At 46.0% G+C, this 25,006-nt stretch overlaps 1 protein-coding gene and 1 non-coding gene across 2 annotated transcripts; both read left to right on the forward strand.

The window, feature by feature from the left end:
• Positions 1-16,838: 16,838 nt before the first annotated feature.
• On the forward strand, positions 16,839-21,110 carry LOC141569663 (TBC1 domain family member 25-like). The gene is made up of 3 exons (XM_074323858.1): positions 16,839-17,101; positions 18,641-18,750; positions 19,702-21,110. The coding sequence occupies exons 1-3, from the start codon at positions 16,982-16,984 to the stop codon at positions 19,952-19,954; spliced, it is 483 nt and encodes a 160-aa protein (XP_074179959.1). The 5' UTR covers positions 16,839-16,981; the 3' UTR covers positions 19,955-21,110.
• A 1,117-nt stretch (positions 21,111-22,227) lies between these two features.
• Positions 22,228-24,079, forward strand: LOC109436060 (porcupine O-acyltransferase). The gene is made up of 2 exons (XR_012493320.1): positions 22,228-22,340; positions 23,655-24,079. It is a non-coding gene; the product is annotated as a porcupine O-acyltransferase (transcript).
• Positions 24,080-25,006: the final 927 nt, after the last annotated feature.

The following is a 25,006-nucleotide window of genomic DNA, read 5'->3' on the forward strand; positions in this document are numbered from 1 at the left end:
CGTTTCAGTTATAATGTCTCTTCCTAATAGTGGGGTAGGGATTTTTGGCATGATTAAGAATGAATGGGAGAACATTAGGTCACCCCGTATGCAGCCTAAGGGCTGGGAAAAATATTTAGTAACTGGCTTGCCCATTACTCCATGGACGGTAACATGTTGATTGGAGAGGGTCCCTGGATTGGAGAGCAGGACAGAGAATGTGGCTCTTGTGTCTAGAAGGAAATCAATCAATTTTCCTTCCACTTCTAGGGTTACCCGGGACTGGGGAGTCCCGATGGTTTGATGGGACAGGGGAGCCACTGGTAGAAGCCCCGGGCCCCTTCAGTCCTGAGTGGGAGTCTGGCTGGACGAGGCTGGCTTTGGGGGTGGAGGCCTCTGGGGACAGTCTGACTCCCAGTGATCCCCTTCACAAATGGGACAGGGCCACGGAGGTCTCCGGGTCGGCTTCGGTTGCCGTGGGCATTCCCTTCGCCAGTGACCGGACTGTCCACATCGGTGGCAGTTGGACTTTCCCTGGGCACCCTGTAAGGCAGCCACCAGTACTTCTGTCTTCTTTCTTATTTTCCTCTCATCCTGGGCTTCCTCCTGGTCCCGATTGTAAAAGACGGTGTTGGCCACCTTGAGTAACTGGTCCAAGGTGCCTTTGGGACCAATAGCCAATTTTTGTAATTTCCTGTGGATATCTGGGGCAGCCTGGATTATAAATTTGTCTTTCAAAAAAATTTTTCCATTGAGGGTGTCTGGCCCTATAGGAGTGTATTTAATTAAGGCCTCCCTGGATCTTTCTAAAAAGGCTGAGGGATTTTCTTCCAAATTCTGGCTAACAGTAGACAGTTTTGAGTAATTGATGGGCTTGTCCCTAGTTCTCCTCAGTCCCTCTCAAATGCATGCCAGAAAGTGTCTTCTCTGCCAACGTCCCATGGCTGTATCAGGATCTGCAGTAGGTACTGCTTGTTTCCCTGGAGGGAAAGGCTCCTGAATGGAGTCCTGTCCTGGTCTCACTATATATGAAGAACTGTTCATCTCTAAACTTTTCGGCAGCTTGTAAGGCTACTTGTTTTTCAGAACTTGTGAGAGTCTGATTTAAAATTAGCATAGAGGTCAAAGATCTGGGTTCTGGAAGCCTTTTGTATATTTATCAGGATCATCTGAAAACGTCCCGAGGTCTCCCTTTATTTGTCTGAGGTCATGTAGGGAGAAAGGGACTTGAACTCTGGCAGGCCCAAATACTCCGGGCATGTCCTGTAAGGGAAGGAGATTTGCCCCTAGCTGAGGGCATTTTTGTACAGGAGGTCCTGGATACAGGGGACAACTAGAGGGAGCCAGGGCAGGAGCCAGCTCAGGAGGGAGGGTAGGGTATAGAGTCCCGGTTTTCTGACTGGGGGTCTCCTGAGGGGACCCCCTCTGGAGGGGGAGGTCTCGTGGGAGGTTTCTTTGAAGGAGTCTCCTTTGGAAGAGGGAGACAAGAGATCACGGCCAAAAGATCTGGATCCATCTTACACTTTTGACAGAGGTCTGGGTTGTCTCTTGGGGCGGAAGAAGCCTGCCCATATGGAATTTCTGACCATTTGTCTTCCCGTCTGCAAAACAGATCTAGCTGTATGACAGTATTGTAGTTAATACTTCCCTCCGAAGGCCAAGTTTCCCCATCTTCTAACTTGTATTTGGGCCAAACTTCGGAACAAAAGAAAACCATCGCCTCTTCTTCAGTCTGAGGGTCAAATTTGTCCCAATGTTTCAAGATGCAATTCAGGGGGGTGAAGGTTCATGAGGGTTGATTGCCCATCTGAAAGGGAAGAAGAAAAGAAAGGTGTCCCTTTGCAATTCATCTCCCACAATTTGGTCTAGGGTGTCCCCTAGAAACTTGGGCCATGGAGACCGCACAACCAGTTCCAGGGCGTGTGGGGAGACACAGCACGCCAGAGTTAGTTGTGCTTACTTGAGCTGCCCAGCCCATGCCTCCGGTGGGTGCCTACCCAAATCCATGGGTGACCCCACCTGGTTGTTTGGCACTGGCCCACAGGCTGATAAAGGTTGTGGCCAATAATGAGGTGCTTTAAAGTGGAGGGATGTATGGCTCGACTTTGGGTATCCTGAAAATTGATGGCACGATCCAAATAATGCCAGCCATCTGACTAAAGGTAGAAAGGAGGGAGTACATACTTAAAGCTTGTAGGGAAGGCATACGGTCCAGGTGAGAGGGAGGAGTATGTTTACCTGATGCCCAGTAAGTAAGAGGAGGGGAGAAGAGAAAACAGAAGCCCCAAGAGGTTTCAAACAAAGCAGCTTCTTTAACAAAAAGTGATCCCGGAACACGTCAGCTTTCTCCAAGGACTTTGCCTGATGGCTGGCAAAAACAAAGGTGTAGGAGGAAAGCAGAGAGATATTCGGGGCCCCAGGGGTAATGTCCCATATGGACTTGGGCAGCTAAACAGCTGCTGGAAAAGTTGTAACAAGTGGGAAGGTCACAAAAACAACAGAGATGTTTGGGATTGTTGACAATGCCCGGATACCTTATCTGAGCTTTAAAGCTTAAAGGAGATCCTGATAGGACGATAAGTAAGGGGATGCTAAATGCCAGTAAATCTTATCCTGAGTAACAAGGGACATCCTATAAAGGCAGAGGTGCATGTTCTTACCTTAAGATGTCTTGAGGTCGGGGTGTTGAGGAGGTCTCACAGGGAAGAGACCCTGGACCAGTATCTCAAGAGCTGAGGAAAGAAGGTGACAGGATGAAGGGAACAGTATAGATGGAAGAGTCATCCCACTGGCACCTTTATGGGTGGTCAGGCTGAAAAGGGACCAGAGAGACCTTTGGGACCCACTGCAGAGTAGCCACAACCAGCGTTCCTCAGTTGTCTGCAAAGGCCCACAATCCTGGCCACACGCCAGCATTCAGCCTCCTCGCAGAAAGGGAAAAGGCAGCAGAGGAATTGGAGAAAGTCGCAGAGGGGGGGAGGGAGAGCCTCCGCACGGCACCCTTCTGGGCAGTTGGGCTGGGGGAAGACCGAGGGAGCCTTTGGAAACTTGCCATCGAGTAGCTACGGCCAGAGCTCCTCACTTGCTACTGAGGATCATTCACACCAACCTCGAGCCATTCTCGGGCTCCCCTCCTTACAAGAGAAGACGGTTGGACTGGAGCCAACATTCCCCCGGCTCAGTGCTGGAGGGGGCTTGATCCCAGCCCTTCAGCAAAGCCTTTTCCTCCGTGGCTTAAGAGTGGCAGCCACGCTGTTCGCATTTAAGTGGCTGACGGAGGCCCACTATTTGTGTGACAGGAGAAAGAGACAAAAAATGATGAGGGCCCATAAGTGGGCAAGTAGAAAGGCACAGATAATATTGACCTCTCCTTTAATCCCAGAGACAAGCCCCCAAATGATGTAGGAAATGTTTCTCTGTGAGTGCCGGGATCGTGTCTCACGAAACCAAAGAATGGAAACACGGACCAAGGAGAGGCGAGGAGTTGTAAAAGAGGATAGTTTATTAAAAAGCAAAGAAATGCAGCTCTCGAGCTGGAGGGGGTTCCCGAATGGGACACCCAGCATGGGGCAAAGGCTCTTATTCTTACATCTTCTCTTGCCCGTTTAAAGAAGGGAACTGACACCTTCTAATGGGATTCCTCTACCAGGTTTTGCTCTGTTCGCCCGTCCTGAAGGGATTAACAAAATAACCCACTCTTATCTATCAGATCCGCTCCGTTTGTCCTGGAGTGAATCAGTTACTGCAGAACCTGGAGTTTTAGGAAATGGCTGTCTTTTGTTTATTCCACCATGGACCGTCCTGTCTGCCTAACAACATGCTACCTAACCTGTCTCATCAACTGCTGGGCCTCCTCAGTTTCTTTATGGATAAAGTGCAGGTAATTATGGTTCCTGCCTCACAGTGGTGTGGAGAAGATTAAATGAGACGGTGGACTTCATGAAGTTCTTTAAATAGCCCAGTATAGAGTAAGTGCTCAATACATATCAGCTGTCAGTCACTAGATCTGTTTGCTTTGCAGAATCTCCAGTAGCAGACATTTTGGAAAGGATGCTTGGGACCCCTTCCTGGCCTAGCAGGACCCAGCTGCTCCGTTTTTGGCTAAGACACTTAGCAAGTGCTCCCTGGATGATGGATCAGTGAGTCAAATCCCTGTCCAGCAATAACATGCCTGATCTGCTCTCTCTGGCATCCCCATGTTCCGATTCAGGGGATCCTGGGACCAGGAAGACAAAGAGGGATGAGCATAAGGAAAGATGAATTCCTTACAGGTAACTGTGAGGTGCCCTGGGGAAAGCCATCTTTTAGGGTCTTGGTTTGTCCGTCTGCCCAGTGGGTACTTTGGAGCTGGGAATTGCTGAGCACCTTTGCAGCCACTCTTTAGGGAAGAACAGATAGTCTCCCAAGAGCATAACAGCTAGAAGCTGAAGCTCCCCTGGACCAGGCCTTGCTTCTGGAGGCAAAGCACAGCAGACAAGAAGGAGAAAGGCACTTCCCTCCATACCATACGAAGTCACCTAGTAGGTTGAGAAGCAGAAATGGCCAAGAGCCCAGATGCCCAAGTTTCTTGGCTAGGGAGGAGAAGATTTTGGTCCAGATCAATCCTGAGGCCTGCCTGGGAAACTTGTAGAGGCCAGCAGATGGACTCAGCAGCCTTAGGGGTCTCTTCTAACCCTTGGACCTGACTCTTGGTTTTAGCATTGCTCTGACCTCAGAGGACGAACCTTAAAAATTAGTAGATGACCACATCAGGGCACAGGAAGGAGGGAAGTTGAATGTGTTCTTCAAGGACCTGGTGGTTGTAAATTACAGAAATACAAATCAAACCAGCTGAAGGAAAAGGGACTTAGGTAACTGAAGAGATCTAGACAGAGTGAGCATGAGGCATGTACCCCCACATCTAAGGACTCTACGTCTCACTGGAAGTGAGCTCTGCTTTTTCTTTGACAACTTTGCCCTCAGTGGGCTCTCATTTGATAGCTTCCCCTCATGTGGTGGCTGTCTCACCTCCACCTGAACAGCTAGGAGCCCCAAGGTACAGAGACACCTCTTTCCCTATAGTCCTAGCTTTAGGTTGTGTGGTCGGGTGTGGGTCATATACCCACTCCTGACCCTGTGGACAGGATGACAGATTGCTCTGATGGGCCATGCTAGTCATGAATCCACTCCTGGAGCTATGGGCCGGGCCAGGGGGAGTTACCTCCAGTAAGAACCACATGCACTAGGGTGGGGTAAGGTATGTGGTTTAAAAAAAATGGAGGGTGGTGCTTAATAGAATAGGGAGGGGTGTTGAGTTGACAAAAGGAATGCCTGCCTACTGCTGAATCCTTAAATGAAATCACTGGCAGCCTTGGTCCCTCTCTGTCCGCCATTTGGAGGTCCTCAGGTTTATGCACTAAAGTTACCTCATCTCTCTCAGCCATCAGAAATTCTACCTCCTGTGACAGATTAAAAGGTAGTTTACTTATACCGTGTTTCCCCCAAAATAAGACCTAGCTGGACAATCAGCTCTAATGCGTCTTTTGGAGCAAAAATTAATATAAGACCCGGTATTATATTATAGTAAAATAAGACCGGGTGTAATGTAATATAATATCATACTGGGTCTTATATTGATTTTTGCTCCAAAAGATGCATTAGAGCTGATTGTCCAGCTAGGTCTTATTTTCGGGGAAACAGGGTAGTAAAATGTAAATGTCTCCCCAAAGCGGTTGAACATGTTTGTGGAAGAAAGCAAAGCCTCACTGGAAATGGTGAAATTAATCTAATGGTACAATTTAGGGTAGTGTGACAAAAGGATGGGGGAGATCTCTGGGGAGACTTCCAAATATGCAGGGGACCTAGCAGCACAAAGGCAGCCCAGGAGGAAAGAAAAATCTCCTTCCCATCTTAGGTCTCCATTCAAGGCAGATGGCCCTCCCAGGCATGTCAGAGCTCCAGGCTCTTCTGTTCCCTTCCTCTGGGAACTGTCTGTCCAGCTGTCAGCCTATAACTGCAGCTCTGCTACAAAGCTGTTGTGTAGGTGTGTATTCCTCAAGCATCAATTTCTAACACTGAGGAAGAATATTTCTAAAGAGGGAGGTCTATTCTTCTGGATGATTACAGATAAATTCTGTGTGGGAGGGTCCGAGGGAGGCTCCAGGAAGCAGAGAAGACAGGTTAGAATATTGGAATAGTCATCACCCACTCCTCATCCATCCACCCACATACGCATCACCCAACCACGCACTGAGCCTTGTGTCCATTCATCCACCCATCAGTCACCTAACTACCCACCTATCCATTTATCTGTTCATTTATCCACCCACCCATCCACACACCTACCCAACCATCCATCCATCCATCCATCCATCCATCCATCCATCCATCCACCCACCCACATAACTGGTGACCACTGTGGATGAGTGTGTGACATGCATTGGGAGTACAGAGATGAATTCCCTTTAAGGTCCTCCCAGTCTAGCTGGAGAGACCCACAGGCATACTTCATGGCATGATTCTGTGATCAATGCTGTGGAGACCCCAAGGAGCATTTAATTAGGAGAGACATTTTAGCTGAGTGTTGACAGATCTGTTGGTGTTTACCAAGAGAAAGAAGAAGGAAGGGCATTCCTGGAATTGGGAACAGTGTGGGTGAATTCTGGGAGGTGTAAGAGAAATGAATGTGGTTGAAGCCTAAGGTGGATGGAGGGCCAAGGCAGAAGTTGCCACTGGAAAGCTGAGCAGGGACCATGAGCACCTAGAAGGTATGGCCGGAGGGGTGTAGCCAGCCTGCTCTTGCTCCAGACCCTGAGAAGACATGTGTGCCAACCCCAGGCTGCAATTCAAAGAAACAAAAAGATTCCAAATCTCAGGAAGGATGCCTTTATGGGAACTGTCCCTGAGATGGACAAATGGATGCATAGATGGCTGGTTAGTGTACAGATGCAACCATCAACTCTGGTCCATGCTACATGCTGTGGGGACACGTGCCAGGGATCCAATGTGGTCAGGGGCGTTAGGCATGTGCATCCCTTGTACCAGGCTCTAAAGGGCTGAGGAGATCACAGGATAATGGCCACATTGCCAAGGGAAGATGAGGGAAGGCCATGGTTGGGGCAGTTGTACTGCTCAGCATCTCTAACTGGAAAGTGGAGGACGCTGTGAGCTGGGACTCTAAGAATTTCTCTGAGGGAAGAAGCTTCTGAATTTTCCTGAATGTAGCTGAATTTTTATCTAAGAAACCAACCTAGGCCTCTTATCAGGACCACTGGGTGCCATTGGCTCTGTAGGATGGCACTATGTTTCACAGGAAGCAAGAACCAGGAGGACAGTCGAGGGTATGCCCTAGGGATGATATCCCTGGCAGGATACGGGGCTCAGTGGCTAAACAAACCCCAGGCTGCAGCCTTCCAGGTGTCAGGCCTAGTCAGGAAAAGCCCACAGCTTTAACAGCTCCACGCGAGCTCAGTGCAGTCAGATCTCGGGGCACCAGAGGATACCTGGGGCAGGGAACAGAGTGTCAGGAGGCCCTGGAGTGTTAGGAGCTATGGAGAGTCCCAAGCTGGCTCTGGAAGGAAGGGGGTGCAGCAGCATGCAGAGTGAGGAGGGGCCTCCATGTCCCCCCAAATCCAGAGAGTCTTCTTCGCGGCCCTATCCCAAGTGCTTTCCAGGCAGGCAGAGGCCAGCAGCACCCACCCTTCCCTCACCCATGCTATCCGGCTGCTTGATGGAGTCCTGTAGTCAACACTTACTGGACATTGCCTAGAAGTGCAGCCCAACCCAGTGCAGGCACTGGGGGCCCAGACAGGATGGAGGTGCAGGCCCTGCCTAGTGGGGAGACAGGCACTTTTGTTTAATAAGGCTTATGCAGAGAGGGTCTGTCCAGGGTGTGGCGTCCTAGAGGCAGGAAGGGTGAAAGGTTTTCCCCACATTGCAGGTGATTCCAAGCTGCATCTTGAAGAGAAATTACAAGAGCTCAAGGATGAGAAATGAAGGAAGGGCATTCCAGGCAGAGGACACGGCATGGACAAAGGCAGGGAGGTATGCAAAAGGAAACAGAGATGGGAATGAGGCATGCTCCTGATGACAGGGTGTCTGAGGGACCAGACTCAGAAACAGAGCAGCTTTGGGATGAGACTTCACCACCTGAGCCTCACTGAGGGCAACCCAGGGGTGAGGGTTACCTTATCCCTCACCTCAACGTGGGATCTTACTGCTCTGTTCCACCAAAAGAAAGCTAAGGCAGGGAGGGAAAGAAGCCATCCTTCAGCGAAAAGCACGTGTGACTCCTGCTGGGGAGTTCTGTGGCCTTTGCAGGGGGGACATTGTCTCCCTTGTGTACAGGCTTGGCTGGGTCGAAATGGGCTTGAGGACAGGTCCTGTGTCTGTCAGACATACCTCACTTTGGGGTCAGCCACCATGTTTTCCAGTTCCCTCCAGCTATCAGCTCACAGTTTAATTCTAAGGAAAGCACTTCATCTGTCTAGCCCTCAGTTTCTCCATCTGTTTAATGGTGTTACTGCTGCTATAGGTTCAAGGCCACTTAATTAAGAGTCTGTGGACTAGAGGTTTCAAAGAGCCCTTGAACTTGCAGCAAACTTTGTAAATGCTATCAAAGCCCTCGAGCCACAGACCTCCAGGAATACACCTATAATTGAACAGGTTAGGTTGATTGCTAATGGCAACAAGAGAGAGCGCACACTGTGGGGCACCATGGGGTGTCTTAGTAAGTAGGTGTTAGAGAGAACTTCTAGGACTTGGGCTGGTGTTAGGTGATTTGGGGGAGGGTTTACGGAAGCGGGACTTTGCTCTGGATTGGAAGTAGGGTGATTCTATGATTGGGTATCTTAATAAATCTTATCTAGAAAGATGGAAGACAAGAGTGAGGCTAAACTTGTAACTGGTAAAGAAGCAGCAGATTAGCCAGGTTAGGGGAGTCTTTGGTCATTCGCGTGGCTTAGATGATGCTCATGTTCTGCCTGTGTTCAGACAATATTATGGAGTGGGCTTGTTTTGGTCTCCATCTATCCCAGCCAGAGTGGCCTGATCGGAAGTTGACGGTCTGTGAAATTGTTCACATTCAACAGGAGGACACCAAGGTCTGGCTGTGAGTGCAAGGCCAGCTCCTGCAGGTGGGGGCTGCTTCTCTCTTTCTCAGTAAGGAGAGGACTTTGATCAGATTTTCTGGGAGACCTGGTGTCATGAGGGGTGTCACGCAGGGTCTTTGGTCCCACTCCTCACATAAGAACGCAGGACATGGTGAGGCCAAAAAGGAACACCCACGGAGCCATAGATAGGGGAGTCATACCACTATAGTCTTGCTGGCGGCTGGGTTGGAGACACAGGAAGCAGGAGCCACATGATCCGCAACCTGCCATCCACTTCTCTCTGCCAACCAACCCCACTTGCTAACTGCAATCCGCTGTGCTAACTGCAATCTGCGCTCGCTAGCTCAGCCATCATCTTCTTGCTAGCCACCATCTGCTGCTAGCAGAGCCACAGAAGTTATATCAGTGGCCAATGGCTCACTGGTTACAGCTGACAGCCAACTAGCCACAGCTGATGACCATCCAATCACAGTTGATGGCCCTTTACTACCCGAGTGAGCACCTTGCTATGTGAGGGCGAGAGCCTGGAAACTGCACTCCTGGCTCTGTCCCCACACCTGGGATCCCACAAAGAAACAAATGCTTAACCTCTGAAATCACCTGTAGCTGACAGACAGGCTTTGAATCACCGCTACCTGTCCATAGATGGCCCTTCATGTGGCTTATTATCACGTGACCTCAGTTGCTGTCTCTGTGAAATGGGCAACTCCTGTGGCAGCATCAGGTTGTGAGGGTGGGGCATAACCACCCTCACAGAGCCATGGGCTCTGACAATGTTGGTGACATTTAATCACTCTGTAAAACCAGTCTTTGTGAAATTCAATCCCTCAATCTTAAAACCAACATGGACTATTGAATGGCAGCAAGAAAGACTGTTTGGTTTCTCTTGTGAATAGCAGCTTTTCTTCTTTGTGTTTTTTTAAATGTCCTTTATACAACCCCAATGGAGAGGAATTTGGCATCTAACAAAAATGTATGTGTTTTGGGCCAGCCCGGTGGCTCATGCGGTTGGAGCTCTGTGCTCCTAACTCCGAAGGCTGCTGGTTTGATTCGCAGTGGGCTCTCAACCACAAGGTTGCCGGTTCAACTCCTTGAGTCCCGCAAGGGATGGTGGGCTCTGCCCCCTGCAACTAAGATTGAACACAGCACCTTGAGCTGAGCTGCCGCTGAGCTCCTGGATGGCTCAGTTGGTTGGAGCGCGTCCTCTCAACCACAAGGTTGCCAGTTCGACTCCCGGAAGGGATGGTGGGCTGCGCCCCCTACAACTAGCAATGGGACCTGGAGCTGTGCTGTGCCCTCCACAACTAAGACTGAAAGGACAACAACTTGAAGCTGAATGGCACCCTCCACAACTAAGATTGAAAAGACAACAACTTGACTTGGAAAAAAGTCCTGTTCCCCAATAAAATCCTGTTCCCCTTCCCCAATAAAAATCTTTTTTAAAAAATGTATGTGTGGTTTTTTTTTTGCCCCAGTAATCCCACTTCCAGTAATTTGTCCTAACGATACACCACCAACAATGTGAAAACATGTGTGCACAAGGTTATTCATTGCAGCATGGTTGATAACTTTAAAAATATTGACAATAATGTCAGTTCTTACACATAGACAGTGGTTGGATAAACTGTGGTACATTCACACAATGGAGTACTATGCAGCTTTAAGAAGACTGAGGAAGAAAGCTATGAACTGATGAAGAGTGGTTTCCAGGACATACTGTTAAATGAAAGAAGTGCACAAAAGTATTTATAGTATGCAAGCCTTCATGTAAGAAACAAGATGATATAAGAAAACATATGTATATTTCCTTATCTTTACAAAAAGAAACATATGCAGGATAAATCAGCCACTATTGAGACTGGTTGCCTAGAGGGCCTGGATGGGAGTACACTAGCAGGACTGGATAGAGAAGTGACACTTTTCTGAGTGTACTTGTTGGAACAGTTCTGACTTTTGAAACCATGTTAATGTTTCACATACTTAAAAAAATAAATAAAATGAACAAGGATGGGGGGAAATCCTAAAACAGAATACAATCAGAAACAGATGAACCTTAATTGTATTTCAAACACAGCCTCACTGAAAAGGAGTAGGAAGAACTAACCCAAGGAATTTTTGAGCGTGGTATCCATCAGGCTAAAGACAAAAAGGATGGTAACAAATGTTGACCTCTAGTTGGTAGACTTGTCTTCCACAGTGAAACCCTGTTTCCCTGAAAATAAGACCTAACCGGAAAATAAGCCCTAGCATGATTTTTCAGGATGACATCCCCTGAACGTAAGACCTAATGCGTCTTTTGGAGCAAAATTTAATATAAGACCCTGTCTTATTTTTGGAGAAACACAGTATCAGTTAGTGAATCTGAAACTACTGAATGTGTATCCTAGGTAGTATTGAGCAAATAAGTAAATTTCTAATGGATAATGAGAATCAGGCTTCTCACTGTTGAAGGAGGGGGTTACAAATATAGCAAAGGGAAAGGCTAGGATGAACATTCTGGTGTGGGAATGATATTATAGATGTCAATAGGAACTCATGGATTTTAATATATAAGTAGGTATATAATAAGATAGATGTGCATATGCATTTATATACATATGTGGATATGGAATATATATACATATATATATATATATATATATATATATATATATATATATATTCCTTACTCTATCCACTGAGAGGGTCTAGAATCAGCCATACTACAGAATCAATGAGTACTTCTAGTGCTCAGATCTTGGTTTCCTAAATGCCATTCTCCACTAAAAGAAAACAAGGCTTCTTGAGGGTAAATGACTGACTCCAGGACCAGGACTGGGAAAGTACAAGATGAGCCTGAAACATCCTGATGTAATCTAAAGGAAAGATGTGCTCAACAAATGATGGAGATATGTCAAAATCTCACAGGAACCAGCTTGAGGTGACTCCCACTGGCCAGATCTAGATTTTTTTTTATTTTCTTTTTTAAAGGAGAACGCAGCTCACAGTGGCCCATGTGGGGATTGAACCGGCAACCTTGGTGTTATCAGCACCACGCTCTAATCAACTGAGCTAACCGGCCACCCCCTAGAATATTTTGAGCATTAAATAATGATAGTTCTTTTCAACAAATAATGCTAAGAAAACTGGATATCCAAATGCTAAAAAATGAAGCTGGACCCTTACCTCACACCATATACAAAAATTAGCTAAAAATGGATCAAATATCTAAATGTTAAGGCCCAAAACTATAAAACTCTTAGAAGAAAACATAGGGGAAATCTTCATCACATTGGATTTGGTAATGATTTCTTGGATATGACATCAAAAGCACAGGCAATGAAAGAAAAAATAGGTAAGTTGGTTATGTCAAAATTAAAAATTCTGAGCATCAAAGGACACAATCAACAAAGCAAGAAGGCAATCCACAAAATGAGAGAGAATATTTACAAATCATTTATCTGATAAGGGGCTGATGTCCAGAATACATAAAGAACCCCTACAACTCAACAACAACAAAAAACAATCTCATTTTAAAATGGGCAAAGGACTTGAATAGACATTTCTTTAAAAAAAATTATATATATACTAGTAAGTGAAATAAGCCAGTCACAAAAGGGAAAATACTGTATGATTCCATTTATATGAGGTTCTTAGAGTAGTCAAATTCATAGAAACAAAGTAGAATGATAGTTGTCTGGGGCTGGGGAAGGGGGGGAATGGGGAGTTGGTGTTTAATGGGTATGGAGTTTAAGTTTGGGAAGATGAAGAAAGTTCTGGAGATGGATGGTGGTGTTGGCTGCATGACAAAGCAAATATACTTAACGCTACTGAACTAACTGTACACTTAAAAATGGTTAAGATGGTAAATTTACTGCTATGTGCATTTTAACACAGTTTAGAAAACATTATGCTCAGTGAAAGAAACAAGACACAAAAGATGACATATTGTATGATTTCATTCATACGAAATGTCCAGAATAAGCCAATCTATAGAGACAGAGATTAGTTATTGCCTAGGGCTCTCAGGGGTAAATGGGGAGTGACTGTTAATGAGCACAACGTTTCTTTTGGGGGTGATTAAAATGTCCTAAAATTAGATTGTCATGATTTTTACTGAAGTCTATAAATATACTAATTACAATTGCACTGTACAACTAACACAGGTGAACTTTATGGTATGTAAATGATATCTCAATTAGGCTACTTTTATAAATAAATATAGTAACTGATTGTAACCTGTGAATTAAAAGAAGAATCAATGAGTCTCATACTGATACAAATAAGCAAATAAATAAAACTGCAGGTGCCTGTAGGCTGGCTGCAGGTGACCTGTACAGAGCAGGACTTCAGTTCCAATCCTGGTTGTGCTTGAGCCTACAGTGTAGCGTTTGAGAAATGCCTCACTGTTAAGGCCAAAGCTGTGTCACTTCCTCACCTCATATCCATCACTTACCTCATATCCCTATTACACTCCACAGATCTCCAGTTAACCTGCACATCTTCCATCACTCACCCCCACATCCTGTCACCCCACAGATTCCCGTCAATCACCCCACAGATACCCCTCATTCTACAGATGAGACCTTCAGTCATAAAGCAAATGGGTACTTGAGGAATTTTGAGGTGGCAAAGAACAAATAATAAAACTGCAGGTGCCTGTAGGCTGGCTGCAGGTGACCTGTACAGAGCAGGACTTCAGTTCCAATCCTGGTTGTGCTTGAGCCTACAGTGTAGCGTTTGAGAAATGCCTCACTGTTAAGGCCAAAGCTGTGTCACTTCCTCACCTCATATCCATCACTTACCTCATATCCCTATTACACTCCACAGATCTCCAGTTAACCTGCACATCTTCCATCACTCACCCCCACATCCTGTCACCCCACAGATTCCCGTCAATCACCCCACAGATACCCCTCATTCTACAGATGAGACCTTCAGTCATAAAACAAATGGGTACTTGAGGAATTTTGAGGTGACAAAGAACAAATAATAAAACTGCAGGTGCCTGTAGGCTGGCTGCAGGTGACCTGTACAGAGCAGGACTTCAGTTCCAATCCTGGTTGTGCTTGAGCCTACAGTGTAGCGTTTGAGAAATGCCTCACTGTTAAGGCCAAAGCTGTGTCACTTCCTCACCTCATATCCATCACTTACCTCATATCCCTATTACACTCCACAGATCTCCAGTTAACCTGCACATCTTCCATCACTCACCCCCACATCCTGTCACCCCACAGATTCCCGTCAATCACCCCACAGATACCCCTCATTCTACAGATGAGACCTTCAGTCATAAAACAAATGGGTACTTGAGGAATTTTGAGGTGACAAAGAACAAATAATAAAACTGCAGGTGCCTGTAGGCTGGCTGCAGGTGACCTGTACAGAGCAGGACTTCAGTTCCAATCCTGGTTGTGCTTGAGCCTACAGTGTAGCGTTTGAGAAATGCCTCACTGTTAAGGCCAAAGCTGTGTCACTTCCTCACCTCATATCCATCACTTACCTCATATCCCTATTACACTCCACAGATCTCCAGTTAACCTGCACATCTTCCATCACTCACCCCACATCCTGTCACCCCACAGATTCCGTCAATCACCCCACAGATACCCCTCATTCTACAGATGAGACCTTCAGTCATAAAACAAATGGGTACTTGAGGAATTTTGAGGTGACAAAGAACAAATAATAAAACTGCAGGTGCCTGTAGGCTGGCTGCAGGTGACCTGTACAGAGCAGGACTTCAGTTCCAATCCTGGTTGTGCTTGAGCCTACAGTGTAGCGTTTGAGAAATGCCTCACTGTTAAGGCCAAAGCTGTGTCACTTCCTCACCTCATATCCATCACTTACCTCATATCCCTATTACACTCCACAGATCTCCAGTTAACCTGCACATCTTCCATCACTCACCCCCACATCCTGTCACCCCACAGATTCCCCTCAATCACCCCACAGATACCCCTCATTCTACAGATGAGACCTTCAGTCATAAAACAAATGGGTACTTGAGGAATTTTGAGGTGACAAAGAACAAATAATAAAACTGCAGGTGCCTGTAGGCTGGCTGCAGGTGACCTGTACAGAGCAGGACTTCAGTTCCAATCCTGGTTGTGCTTGAGCCTACAGTGTAGCGTTTGAGAAATGCCTCACTGTTAAGGCCAAAGCTGTGTCACTTCCTCACCTCATATCCATCACTTACCTCATCATCATTTAAGGCGTGCTGGCCTTACTCTTCCTCAAACACACCAGGCACAGCCCCACCTTCCATCCATTGCACTGTCTATTCTGTGTGCCACTTACTATCCCTTGGACCTTGAGCATGTTTCTCCCTGACCTTCAGTGCTCTCATCTGTAAAATGCTAGTAATAATATTACCTACCTCATAGGGTTTTTTATGCAGATTAAATGAATTAAGACCATCTTATATTAATTTTTGCTCTAAAAGACGCATTAGAGCTGATTGTCCAGCTAGGTCTTATTTTCGGGGAAACACGGTATATGTAGACTTTCTGGCATACAATTTGTATTTGTTGAATGGAGGAATAAATAAACAAATGAAAGAAATAGTTCTCCCCAGGACCATGGTAAGGACCACCTTTTCTATCTCCTTGCTTCCATTATCCTTTCATCCAAGGCTCTCTCCCCAACCAAGACAGGCATCTGGCCACATCACACCCCCATCTAAAACGTACTCCAGTGCCTTCAGGATAAACTCCAAGCTCCAGGCTAATGTTTTACTCATCCCACACTATGAAAATTTTAATGAGAAGCAGCTTCTCAAACTCGTTTGTTTCAACAAAAAATCCAGTAGTACCATAAGTGTTTTGACTCCAGCCCATGGGACAAGAGAAATTTGCCAGTAACCCTCTTCTAGCTTTCAAAAAAGTCCCCATTATTTATACCTTCCAGAAAACAGATGTCAATTTAATATCAATACCAAGACAACAAATTATTTTAATAGATACCAAAATAGAATTTCAGACTTCTAAAAAGTTAATGTTAAGAGTAAGATCCATACAACACTGCAACAACAGCTGGAGTCCAGGAATCTTACAGGATTCCTTTGTTAGAAATTACATTCGTAAGGGCAGTCTGTATTTTCTCCAAACCACATGGATGTTATGCAGTGAAGTAAGGAGAATGCCTTTTGCCATACATACAGTTTCTCAACGGAGTCTAAGATGATGTTCATTCAGCCCATGTTTTGTTGACACACACCGTTTCATAACAGGACTGACCTCAACGTGTTGTGAGGATTAAATAAAACGAAGGCAAACTTTAAACCTCCGGAGAGCATAAAACTGGCTTTTTTGGGGGTAAATTATTTATTGAAGTATAACATCCGAACACACTAGAAGAATCAAAAATGTACAGCTCCATGAATTTTAACGTGTAAACTATTTTTAAAAGATTCTGAAAGAAGGATTATTTTTCCGTTTTGTGGATTCATTTGGAGGCCACAAGGATTTGAAATAGATGATGACGTAATCTGTAAGCAGAGGCGCGAGGCGACTTGGAGAGGGGTGTGGACACTTGAAGTCATCGCGCAGCAGCTTCCTTTCCCCCGCCCACTTCTCTCGCTGGAATAGGTCATCACTTTAACACTAACTAGGTGAATCCGGAAGTAAACTGTCCAAACAACCAAACCGCGGACGAGGGGAGGCGGGGCCTCAGTTGGCGCCTGCGCACTGGCTGAAGTGAGGCAATAATGCCCTGCTTGGGGGGCGGAGCTCCTGGTGACAGCACTCTATGCGCGTGCGCAAAGACGACTCCACTCTGCCAGGTGGGAGGGGCGGGGGGGAGGCCAGGGTCGTGCAGCGCCCTCTGCGCCTGCGTCCGGGCGCAAGGTGGGGCTGCGCGTTCCCGCATTCTGGAGTGCGCGTAAGGGGTAGGGGGCAACCGTCACCCGTCGCCCTGAGGCGGGTGGCGGCGGGATGGCGACTGCCTCTGGGTCCTCGGACTTGGCCGGCTCCGGAGCGCCCCCGCCTGGCGGGGAAGTCCAGGCAGCCGCAGCTGAGGAGGAGGAGCGAGAGGTGGTACGGGTCCGAGTCAAGGTGAGGTTGGCGGCTGTCATCCAGCCCGCCCGAGGCTCCCAGGGGAAAAGAAGGTGGGGGCTGTCCTAGGATGGAGGGCGGTACCTGAGATTTGGGGTGTTACGTGAGGGCGAGGCTTGAAGGCCAGTGATAGTGGCAAGGGCTTAGGGAGGCTGGACGTGGGAAAGCAGGGGCATGGCAGAAGGGCATGAAGAATGAAAATGGAAAGGTAGGGGACTATGAAATGGATGGGTGGAGATTGTGGGTAGAGAGGAGGGGCCTTAATAGTTGAGAAGTGGGGCCCTAAGAAATGGGGGAGCCTGCTGCTATCTGAAAAGGAGGCGCTGAAGTCAGTTAACATGTGTTGAGAGTGCACTTTTGTGCAAGTCCCCACCCTGGGTGAGCTGACATGCTTGTCGGGGAGACAAACAGCTCAATAAATGAGAGGCTTTGGACACTGGTGAATGTCACGAGGAAATAACACAAAAGTTTTGAACTAGGGTGATACTTTAGCCAAGGTTGTACAGGAAAATCCCCAGAGAGGTATTGAAGGAACAGAGCCCCAAATTAAAAGGAGTCACCTATATGCCTCTCAGGGGGAAAGAGTGTTCTAGGCAGAGGGAACACCAAGGCCAAAGGCTGGGAGATGAGCTTGGCACGTGCCCTTAGGTTTCCATATTTCTGGAGCCAAGAGAGTGAGGGGAAGAGTGAATGAAGATGAATCAGAAAAGTGAGAGAGGGGCAGATTGTGAAGGGCCTTTGGTATGTACTCTGAGTAAGAAAGCTGTTGCACTAGTTCCGGCAAGTAGTGATGTGACTCGGACCAGGATGGTGGCACTGGTGGAGATAAGAGGATAGATTCTGGAGAGAAGTAAACGGGTCACTTCAGTGTACTAGAGAACGCTCTAAGGTAGAGGTTTGGGAGTTCAGAAAAGAGATGATGCCTGAGCTATGAGTGAGCCAGTGGAAGAAAGTAGAAAGGACGTTCCAGACGGGGATCAGCATAAGTGAAGGCCTGAAGGCAGGATGTGTTCAAAGTAACTTCCAGAAGTTTGGTAGTACCAGAGTGTAAAGTTCAAAAACTGACTGGAGAGACTGTCTGTGCTCACCTGCTGGGGACCCTGGCGTTGGCTTTGAAGAGAGTTAAGTAGGACAGTGTTGTATGTAGATCTGTGTGCTAGACTGGTTGCAGCATGGAGGATGGATTATTAATAGCGGCCAGACTGGACATGGTGATCCCGGCAACCATCATTGAGGGACATAGAAGGAGGATTGGGTGCCTGGACTAGTAGCCTCTTCCTCACTAGAGCACCGCTTTCTCCTTACCCCCATAGTCTGTTCTAAGCAGAGCAGCCAGAAGGATCCTATAAACATAAGTCAGACCACATCCATCCTCTGCTCAGAACCCTTCTCGTGCTCCCTGCTCACTCACAGCAAAAACCAAAGTCCTCACCATGGTCCAGAATGCCCGCCACTTCTCGACCTCTTCTCCTACTGCTCCCTCTGCTTCAGCGTGGTGATGTGGCCCCTCATGGCCTACCCCATGACTTCTCTCCCCAGAAATGTGAGAGCTTCTTGCCACCTGAGTTCCGCTCTTTCGCTGTTGACCCCCAGATCACCTCCCTTGATGTGTTGCAGCACATCCTCATCCGAGCGTTTGACCTGAACGGGTGAGTAACGGGACGCTGGCAACCAAACAGTGATCCACTCACCGCAACAGCGATTGTTTGGCTTTTTCGTTGTTCTTGTTCAGTAGGGTATTTGTTTGTTTTACTATTATAAATAATCCCACTATGAACAGCCACATCGGCGTCTCTTGGAATATTTGGCAAAATCTAGGCGTAGAATGAATTCCTAGGAGTGCTTTTGCTGGGTTAAAGGGTACATGCTTTTTAAAATTTCAATGGATGATTCCAAAATGCTCTCCAGACAGGTTTTACCAATTTACAATCTCACCAGCACCATATAAAATATCTGTTTCCCCGCATACCCTCACGAGCACTGGTTACTCGAAAACATTGGAAAATTTGCCAACCTGATAAATGAAAAATGATGTCTCTTGGGGGCAGGTATGATGGTTATTTTGTTGTGGTGGTTATTTTTGAGGAATACATACACGTGGTAACAAACACAAAGAGTACAAAAGTGATGGGTAGTTAGGATGTTTCCATGGTGATAATAGTTATCACACAACATATTTCTTTCCATAGTTGCACAAGTGTATCTGAAGAATAAATTCTTAGTTGTTACTTGACTTTTTTGCATAAGCACCTTTTGTTGTAAAAAGTGACAGTCATACAGATTGCTTTTTTTTAATGCAGTAAGAAGGCTGCTTTCTTTCCACTTCTATCCCTCAACTACCCTGTTACCCTCCCTAGAGGGGACCGACATTTTACCAGTTTCCAATGTGCCCTCGAGATGCAAGCAGGTGTGTATCTGTTTCTATGTTTGTGTAACAAAGTAAAGATGAATGATCTGATCTCAGGTTGACCGCAATCCTTAGCACAGTACCCAACACGTATTAGGAAGTTGTTGTCAACACTGTCTATCTTCCCCTGCAACTGCCCCTGAGGCCTCCAGGGCACTGGGGCACTGAGAGCGTCTGTACCTTCTTTGTCCAGGAAGAAGAACTTTGGCATCAGCTACCTGGGCCAAGATCGGCTGGGCCAGGAAGCTTACCTCTCACTCCTGTCTGACTGGGACCTCAGCACAGCCTTTGTTACTGCCTCCAAACCTTACCTGCAGCTGCGTGTAGATATCCGGCCCACTGAGGACAGTGAGTACCCAGTGCCTTGGGAAGCACAGCTGTGGGTCCTACCCTGTCCCCATAGGATCATTCCACCCCTTGCAGTACACTTACTCACAGTGAGCTAGAGAGTTAGGTAGCCTAAATTCAATCCTGGCTTGCCCACTAGGCGTCAGTTATTCACCTGTAGAGATAATGGTATCTTAGTGCTATCGGGAGGATTAAACAGGAAAATTCATGGAAAATGCCTGAAACAGTGCATGGCTGCAGTGAATGCTCAAAAAGTACTAGCTGTAATAACAATAATTATCATGTTAAATTTGTTATTATAGTGTATAATCTAGTAGTATATAATTATATAATGTAATATAAAAATAGAGCTATCGTATTGTATGTTTCAATTATAATAATACGGGATATAACAATGCTGATTATAATAATGGTAGTTGTATTTATTAATTCACTTTTCCTGCACTCATACTCATTTGTTTGCACTTTGGCTCACTTGTTCATGTGTTCTCTTGATCTCTCAGCTACTTTTCTCTTCTCATATTTGTTACCCCACTCTTGCCTATGCTGGTCCCTCGGAGCACACAGATAAATTAAGGCATGGTCCCAAAAATTTGATTATGGACCATACATTATATGATATAGTAGTAGTATTATACTGTTATATTAAAATGTACATTATATATACTATATATATTACTATACATTATATTACATAATAGTATTGTATTAGTGTTAAATTTCCTGGATATGGTAATTGTAGAGAGAGAGAAACAAGAGTTAGAGAGAAAAATGGTGACAGATGGGCAGAGAAGCAAATAGAAAAAGACAGGTAGCAAGAGACACAGGAACCGCTGCCACTGAGTAGCCCTATGTGCTTAAGCCAGTCACTTAACTAATTCCCCAAGCCTTGCTTTCCTCACCTGTAAAACAGACACAGTAGCGCTATTTCAGTAAAGAAATCAAAACTGCTCAGCTAATAAACACATGGAGAAAACCCCAATTGCATAAGAACTGAGAGACATGCAAATAAAGCAGGGAGACAGACACCCATCAGTTTGGCAGAAAGATATTTAAAAGTTATCTTTTTAAAGAGAATCAACTTTCCAGTTATTAAGGAGCCCTTTCTTTTCTTCCTGTTGTCTTACTGAATTCCTGCATACAAGTGTTTAACATTGATCTTTGTTAAATGCTTAGTCAGTTCCTTGTTGTTTTAATCACATAGCTTTATGATATGTTTTAATGTTTTCCTCTTTAAAAATGTTATTGAATGTTCTTGTTCACTTACTGTTCTTTTCAGTTAATAGAATTAGCTTATCATTTCATTAAAATCCTGATGGGAAATTTGATTGGAGTTGTTTTTAAAGAAACAAAATTTTAATTACCCAGTAAATACATTCTCCTTATTAAAAATGAAGGCATTTCAAAAAATGCTGAAGTCTCCTGGAACCACTATGTCTAATCTCAGTCTCCTACCCTTTTGCCCTGCAGGAACCACTTTGATCGGTATAGTATGTAACCTCACCTCTATTCACTGGCATCCATCTCTCTGACAAACATTTATCAAGGACCTGTTGTATACACACCTGGCATTCATGTTTCCAGTAAACATTTATTGAGCACCTGCTGGTACCAGGCACTGTTTCAGGTGCTGGAGACACAGTGGTGAACAAAACAGACCAAAATCCCAGCCTTCTGGGACAAACATTTTAACAGGGGAGACAGTAAATGAAACTAAGCCAGTGAAGTATAATAGTTTGTTAGATTGTGATTAGTGCCAAGGAGGAATACATAAGGGAAGGGGGAGGGGAAGTATCAGGGGGTGAGTGGATTCCATTTTAAACAGGGAGGTACCTTTGGAGTTATCTGAAGAAGGTAAGGGACGGAAGCATTTCCAGCCAAGGGAAGAACCAGTGTAAAGGTCCTGAGATGGGAGAGGGCCTGGAATATTTGAGGAACAGCGAGGAGGCCAGTGTGGCTTGAGCGAGTGAGCAAGGGGGAGGGTGGTGGGCCCTGTAGATCACGCTTTTGTTTGTTTGTATTTTGTTTGCAAGAAGAAGTAAGAACAACCTGATTTGCCTCCCATCTGACAACTGATGTTTATCACCAGAAACCCCCAACTCAGAGCCCCACTATTCTTCCTCCTCTGCCTGAATACTCAAATCTCCCCCACCTGAATGCCCTCAAGGCTACTAGTGCCCTCATCCCTGGATACCCCTGGAGCTTCCATAGGAGGATCTGAACCATTTCTTTTCTACCCCGAGGGGAGCCTTGCACAACCTCATTCCTGGGACCCACTGCACTTAGAGTGTCTCCCTGGGCTCCCCTGCCCAGGTTAGGCTGGGAAACAGTGAGTAGGTCCAGCTAGCAAGTATATCCATCTGTCCCCCTCAGGGCCTGAGGGTGCGAGCCTTAAACCTGCTCTTTGGGGCCCTGGCCGTCTTCCACCTGGCTTACCTGGGCTCCCTGTTCGATGTCGACGTGGATGATACCACAGAGGAGCAGGTGAGGTGGGGTCCTGGGCTGGGGGATGTGCCACCTGCTCATGGGAACCATGTCTGTAGCTTGTGCAGCCAGTGCTCCCCTGGCCTTTCCCTTTGTCCCTCTCGTTGATTCACATTGTTGGGTCTTTTATTTGGGTGAAGTGTGCAAAATATTTTACTTATAAAATTTATAGAGATGGGGTACAAAATCCAGGTTTTACTTGCTTTAAATTAATCATCTCATATTTTTGTTTATGTAGAATTTGCAAGGTTTCTTTCTTATTTAATTTTGTAAAAAATATTTTTATTCAGGTTGAGTGTGCAGATTCTGGGTTTTGCTACTTTTTAAATATATTTTTTTATCTTACTTAATTAAAACATTTAAAAACAGTTAACGTATAGGCCATGATTCAAAAACAAACTGTATTGAAGATACTCAGGGGAAAGTCTTGCTCCTACCATTTACCATCTACCCACTGCCCTCTTACAGGTAACCACTTTCATTTATTTGATTAAAATATCCTTCTAAAATTTAAGCATAATGAGCGAATATAAAGTTTCCCTCCTCCTGGTTTTTACCCTACAGGTAACTCATGAATGACACTGTTCCACGCGTTGCTTTTATCACGTAATAATCCTTGAAAATCTTCCACATTAGTATATAGAGTGTCTTCACTCATTTTTTCGATTGTGAGGATATGACACAGTGTAGTTTGTCCCTTATCGGTGGACATACAGGTGATTTCCTATCCTTTCCTATATGCAAATGACGCTGCAGCAAGTAATACCCTCACCCCCTGTGGATTTACACAGGTGCAAACAGAACTGTAGGATCTACTCTTGATAGTCAAAATGGAGAAGTTACCTTTTTTGCCCTTTCACCAGCAGTGTGTGAACGTGCCTGTCACCCCACCAAGTGCCTCTCAGACTTCCTGGATGTGTTTGCAAGTTTGAGAGGCGGAAGATTATGAGTGAGGCCATACATTTAAGAGCTATTTGTTTGTTTGTTTTTCTTTACAGAGAATAGCCTACTCGCTTCCTTTACCAATTTTTGTCTTTTTAAGAAATCGATTCTAGGAGCTCTTTATTTATAAGGCAGAGTACAGGTCAGAGAGTGGGACTGTCTTGTCTTATTTTTTAAATGATTTTTAAAGAAGAAAACACAATAGAAAAAAAACTAAATCTGCTTACCTTTTATGTGTACCCAGTCTCTTCTCTGGGGTTTTACCTAGGGTTACCATGGAGTCACAGAAATGGCTTTGAGCAAAAAAATGAGTTTTCCTGAGCACTTCTTTGTTCTTCCTGAGTGGGACCATCACTTCTCTCTCTCCTACAGGGCTATGGCATGGCATACACTGTCCACAAGTGGTCAGAGCTCAGCTGGGCCAGTCACTGGATCACTTTTGGATGCTGGATCTTCTACCGTCTCATAGGCTGAGGCACATCTGTGGACCCTCACAGCTCCCTCAAGACCCCTCTTCAGGGTGCCGGCTCTGATGGAGGATGAGGGAAGGCCCTGTAATTCTTGACCCCTCTCCATCCTTGTTCCAACACCCCTACACACACACACACGCACACCATTTTCCATGCCTGTCAATCCCCACCCCACCACAAGGCAGGAAGGAATGGTCCCTGCTGGGGCCTAGGGGTGGTGGATGCTTGGGGGAAGCAGAGAGGGGGAGATCCAGGGCCTCCCTGCCTTCTTTCTCCCTTTTTATATACAGTTTATTATTGCCAAATAAAAGTAGGAAATATACAAAAGGCTCTTTCTTCACTGCTTAGTGGGGAATAGAAGTGAGTGAGGAAGGGGACACAGCATGGATAAAGAATTGGAAGCTAGAAACAATGAAGAGGGAGCAGGTTGTAGTTGGGTCGTGTTAATTTATTATTCATGATCGGAGATGAGCTCGAGGATGGCACTGCTTAATTTGAGTGGGGCCAGGACAGATTGGATAGTTGAATGTGGAGAAGGCCTGGTACTAACTGGCTGGGAAACTGAGGGATCCCCGTTCTGATTGGATGCTCTGAGTGAGGCAGAGAGGAGGGACAGCAAGAGTTGATGCACACTGGTCCTTAGGACTGAAGGTTGTAAGTTGTATACTAATAATTAGATATGAGGTCTGGGATGGGTCTGTGTTCTGAATTTGCGGTCCGGGTGCCCAGTGTCTTAGAGTTAAGGAGTTCTGATTGGTTGGTTCTTTAGAGTTGGCACAGGGAGACAGTCTCCATGCCAATTGGGCAGCAAGGCTAAGGGGCCTGGGTTTTGATTGGTTCTTCTGACTTCAAGTCAGGAGAGGTGAGGATGATCACTGAGAAGTTCTGAGTGCTGAGGTAGAGAGGGTGAAGGCACAATATACAAGGTGTGATCTTAGTATTAAGTTTCCTTGTGCATTCAGGCATTAGAATTGAAGGTTGGTCTGGGAACCCATTAATTGCTCTGCTTAGAAAACTAGAGCAAAGATGAGAGGACGCGACGCAATGCTGTTTCAACAGCAGAAAATATATCCTATTTACGACATGACTGACTGATAAGGGGATGTGAGCTAAGACTCTCTACAGGTTGGTTTCAGGCCGAAAACGCCCACCAACTTTGGCAGTCCCAGCCTTCAAGCACCTCCTGACTCAGGCTCAGCCAACAGCGAAAATGGCACCACGCGTGAGGGCGAGGCCGGCGGCACATAAAGAGCT

The sequence above is a fragment of the Rhinolophus sinicus genome, chromosome X (assembly GCF_036562045.2).
Source record: "Rhinolophus sinicus isolate RSC01 chromosome X, ASM3656204v1, whole genome shotgun sequence".
In the NCBI taxonomy this organism is placed as follows: Eukaryota; Metazoa; Chordata; class Mammalia; order Chiroptera; family Rhinolophidae; genus Rhinolophus; species Rhinolophus sinicus.